The 4,912-nt window shown below is 38.5% G+C and overlaps 1 protein-coding gene across 1 annotated transcript; it reads right to left on the reverse strand.

Annotated features, from left to right (window-relative positions):
• Positions 1 to 257: 257 nt before the first annotated feature.
• hax1 (HCLS1 associated protein X-1) lies at positions 258 to 3,584 on the reverse strand. Its single transcript, XM_074686956.1, has 7 exons — positions 3,378 to 3,584; positions 2,802 to 3,061; positions 2,519 to 2,718; positions 2,364 to 2,427; positions 2,138 to 2,271; positions 1,905 to 2,019; positions 258 to 1,776 (listed from the first exon to the last, which is right to left on the reverse strand). Exons 1-7 carry the CDS (start codon positions 3,440 to 3,442, stop codon positions 1,703 to 1,705), a joined length of 912 nt encoding a protein of 303 aa, XP_074543057.1. The 5' UTR covers positions 3,443 to 3,584; the 3' UTR covers positions 258 to 1,702.
• Positions 3,585 to 4,912: the final 1,328 nt, after the last annotated feature.

Here is a 4,912-nt window from a genome sequence, read left to right on the forward strand (position 1 = left end):
CTGTGTTGTATAATCACTGTTCATTAAAGTATTTTCCTTTGAAGCTGGAGTCTTCTCATTTTCAAAGGGCAGCTCTGAGGTACCACTATCTCCACTCCTCCTCAAGTCAAGCTGGCGAGAACATGAAGAAAGCAACCAGACCTTTTGATATTTCACACATGAAAGAGCTTTTTGAATTTCTAAAGTTTTGCTGAACATGATTTATTAGTTTTACTTAATGAGGCAAAAGAGAAAACTACTCATTTCCTTGAGGTCACACTGACACAATTGTTTTGGGAGGCTGTTTGTGAAAGATGGAGAAGAACTAAAAAGGCACCGTAGAATAACATGGGAAAAACATGCTGAATACCATGGGGAGGTGAAAAGGTAGATTACGGTTATCACTTCCCTGCCTGGATAAAAGATAAGAAATGATAAGAAGCTCATGATAAGCTTGATCGCAGTTTGATTAAACAAAGAGTGAAGTAAGTTGTTAGAAATAAAGAGTGATGTTACACAACCAGAACAGAACAGAACGACCTGCATTCACTGTCAGCGTTTTGATTTTGTTAAGGTACTGCTGTGTTTTAAATTGTTTGATGTTAGAAGTTCACTCCAGTTTGATGTAGTTCACAGAGCTGTGCGTAGCAATGGGAAAATGGAGTCAGACATCAGATTCTTGGTTGAAAATGCTCTCAGTCATACCTACTGGAGGTGAAACTCCAGGACAAGGCTGTGATGCATGACAAGTACGATTCACTTTTTGACAAGTTTTTACTTTCAAAACTCAAAATCTTTTGGGTTTACCAACAGCTCACTTGGTCATCTTTGTGGAAGGAAAAAAAAAACAAAAAAGAAAAAGATGGCCGTGATCTTTGGGTGGCACTGCATTAACAACAGACATGACTCTGTAGTGGAAATCACTGCATGGGCTCAAAGTCAACGCTAAAAATCATATTTTGAAACATCACTGCAACATCAGTTTGAAAATTAAATTGTCAGTTTTAAAAATATTTGATGGATAAATTTTCCTCCACTTCTGGAATAATTTATAAGTAACTCATTGCAAGGAAAGTGTCATGTGACAAAATGCTGTTTTGGCATCAAGCTGCCATAGCTGGTGTTATGAATCAAGAAAATTTCTTGATGATAGTCTTTTTTATTTGTATTTATGTAAAAAAAAATTCAGGCTGTTAAAAAAGGATAAAAACTCATCATGGGAGCTTTTAAGTAGGTCACCTTAATGTCAATGTATTGAATCACTTTTACCTTTAACCCACATTACGTTGACTCTAAGGTTGCTAACATTAGCCAGCAGACAAACTGAGGCTACAGCATTGTGTTATGAGAGAATCTGCACATTTTCCTTATGTGCTCGAAAAAACCCCAAAGAAATTATCATCATAAATATATTATTTTTTTATTAGACATATCACACACAAATCAATACAAGCTTAAACTAAGAATTTTTTTTAAAATAAAATGTGTAACAGTGAATTGTGTAGTCCCTGATTTGTCCTATTTCCTCCACACTACTTGTCTTCAGGATTGGCAGCTTCTTGTCTATGTGGTCTGTTAGAAATCATTTTTGGAGAGATCCATTTACGACATCTTCACTTTGGCAATTAAAGGACATGCATGATAAATCCTATAAAGCTGCAAACACACAACTCCAGGGAAGCACTTGTAGACTGACAAAGCAGAGATTAAGCTTCACTTCACATTATTTGAACCCTCGAAAGAACTTAGAAAACAAGGAGTCGTCATCCCGCAGATCTGAGAATGGATGTTGGCTCCCTGAAATAAAAACACAGTCGCATTAGGACAACACCAAACATGAACTTAATAACAAAATGTCAGATATCTGTAAAACTGGATTTAAGGACAGCTGGAAAGCTAAAAATGATCCCTTTGTATGCACTAACCTGGTATTAAAGTCTGATGGTCTGAATCCTCAAGGGATTCCCGACCTCCTGAGCGGGTCACAGTAGTCTCTTCATTACCTTGTCCGTCTCTAACTGTTCGCCTCTCCTCCACAGACTGACAGAAAACACAACCAACCTTTAGCTGCTTTCTGGAACTGTTAAGTGAGTACTTAAACCAAACACTTAAATCTGCAGTAAGTTTTTCAACACATGGTTTATGATGTTTCTCTCACCCCATCAGGCTTCACCACCTTGGTGACAGTGACTGACTGAAAGAAAGATCTTGTCCTGGGTTGGTTCGGTGCCTGACCAGCAGGTGGCGTCAGTATCTGATCCAGACCTCCTGAGGAAACTGCAGAGTCTAGATCTTGATAGGACAGGTATAAAGAATAAGTTGTAACATCTGGTAAATGCTATATCCAAAAGTGGTTATGCTAAATGAGTCAGAATATAGGTTACCTCTGTCCTCTCTCCGCTCTTCTTCTGGAGCTGTCTGTGGTCCCCTTTTCCAAATATCTCCAAACTATCACGAAAACATAAGAGAGTAATTCCATAATGCTAATAAATGAAAACCACTGTTACTAACGTAGAGATAATGATCGTTAGATATTCACTCTTGGAAACGGGGTCCAGCCAAAGTCACTTGGTGTCTCATAAGGCTGGTTGTCACTCCTGGGCTCTCTTGGTGTCCTTGCGTGTGGTCCATGCGTGCTGCTGTCAGGTGATTTCAGCATGAAGTCTCTAAGGGGGTTCCCACTGGATCTGTCTTCACTCGTCTTTGGTCCGTCCTGAGGAGGTGGCAGCATGGGAACACCTGCGACAGAAGAGCTTGAATATTAATTTCCAATACCAGTAAAGAGAGGATAACGTGTTGGACCATGGCTTCAGTTTTCATACCAAAGTGTCCAGACTCTGGCTGCCCATCCATGCTGCCCAGCTGGGAGAAGATCTCTTCCATCTCCCTGAGGACTTGGCCAAACATTGGAGGCTCCTGGATCCTCATGCCGTCTGGCCCAAAGCTGAAGCCAAACCTCCAGTTATGATCAAAGGGGTCCTGCCGGTCCCCCTGGAACCTATCGTAGTAGAATCCATCATCTTCCTCCTCTTCATCATCATCATCATCGTCATCATGGGTCATTGCATCGAAGAAGGGATCCCTGATACAAATAGTGTGGTATACAGATGATTATCATCGATTTTTGCATCCAGCTTTTAGTTGTGTGCACTTTTTGGCTGTTTCATTAATAGTCTTTAAAGAACACAATCTTGTTATACAGGAGGTCACTCTCAGCCTAAGTATAACAGTAGCCATGCCAGCTCAGGGACCCCTGTGGTCACCCTGGCAGAGAGAGCTCTAATCTTATAACCAAAGCTGTTTAAGCAGCCAAACAGCGTGCAAGTAAGGAACTAACTTCTATTAGCTTAGCCGAGAGGAGGCTGCGAAGCTAAACGACTTTGACAACACAAACTTACCTTCGGCCACGATAATGGCCTCCGGGAACCCCGAAGAAGCCGCGGAATAAGTCAAAAACACTCATTTATTGCCACCTACTGTCAAAAACTAAACCATAACTACTTTTGAAAGCAAACCCGCACTGGAGAAATTACAGCGTCGCTTGTAAACAGTGTCGTAAAACGTTCTGGCAACTTCAGAATGACGCAATCCGTCGTCACGCAACGGTGCCGTAAAAAGCAGAAAACTTGCGCAGCAATAATAATTTCTCGTTTAGTTTTAGTTCACTATGGGGTGTTTTGAATTACATAGTAAGGGTGACTTCGAGTTTATTAACAAGACATCGTTTAGTCATACACTCTGATTCGTTTTAATGGGAATAATATTTTTTTAAAGAACATTTTTGCAGTGCTTTACTTGTCTGGCCAATAACATTAAATGCATCAATGGTCCGTAGTAAATGGTGAGTGTTTGTACCATTATATTGCCAGGGAAGATTTTTATCGAAGCACATTCACTGGAAATAATTATCAGGCAGCTGTCTCAAACTCATGGCCCGTGGGCCAGATCCAGAAAGTTCTCTGATTTTAGGCATCTAAAAGTTTTCTAGCTATTAAAAATAATAATAATAAAAATCTGGTTTTATAGTTGGAATTCTAATTACTTCCCACAGAATTCTTAGATATGAGTCTTAAGTCTTTTTTTTTTTTTAATTTGAACTCTGACTTCACACTCAGATTTGTGTCTTTTTAATCTCAAATTTTTTATTGTCTAGAATACTTAGATTAGCTTTTTGTTTTTCAATCTGAGAACTTTTATTTTTGTAGAATCCTGGGATTCAGATTCTTTTTTTTCACCAGAATTCTCAGATTGAAGCCAAAATTGTTTTTTGCTTCCATCAGATTTCTGTTTTTCAATAATAATAATCTAAGATAACAGTCCTCCTATTTCAGAGACTATAAAATCAGACTTTTTACATTTTTACCCCCTAAAATTCACCAGTAATGCTAAATGAAACTTGCCAAACTACATCATTGGAAAACCACTGAAACTTAACTGTTGGGTCTTAAATTTATAACACAAACTGTATGATGACTAAATCTCAAAGAATTTTGCCACCATAAATTGGGAAAAAGATAAAATTAAATTTTACTTTAACATACATACCAGCTAAAATTAATGTATCTTATTTTTCACAAGACATTTTCTAATAAATGAAAGGCAATACCTGCATAACTGCATGTGTCACACAGTCATTTGTGCCTTTGGAGTCTAAATGCAAAGATTTATGTTAAACAAAAAAACTTTGGAAAATAAAAAGATACTAAGTGCAGTCCATTAGGCAGCCAACTTTCAACTAAAAACTAGTTAAAGTGCCTTTCAGTCAAGTGAAAATGTAGAAATAAAGTCTGTGTGCTTCACTTGGCAGAGTAGCTACTGATATCAAGTATCAGTACATTAGCGTTTCAAGCTAACACCTGACAAACACAAACAGTTGGGATAAGTGTGAGACATCTGGACAGGATGTTGCTGTACAAGCCACATGAGAAACAAA

This window comes from Halichoeres trimaculatus, unplaced genomic scaffold, assembly GCF_033239565.1.
Source record: "Halichoeres trimaculatus isolate MK-OKI-2021-1 unplaced genomic scaffold, fHalTri1.1 fHalTri1_scaffold_14, whole genome shotgun sequence".
Taxonomy (NCBI): domain Eukaryota; kingdom Metazoa; phylum Chordata; class Actinopteri; order Labriformes; family Labridae; genus Halichoeres; species Halichoeres trimaculatus.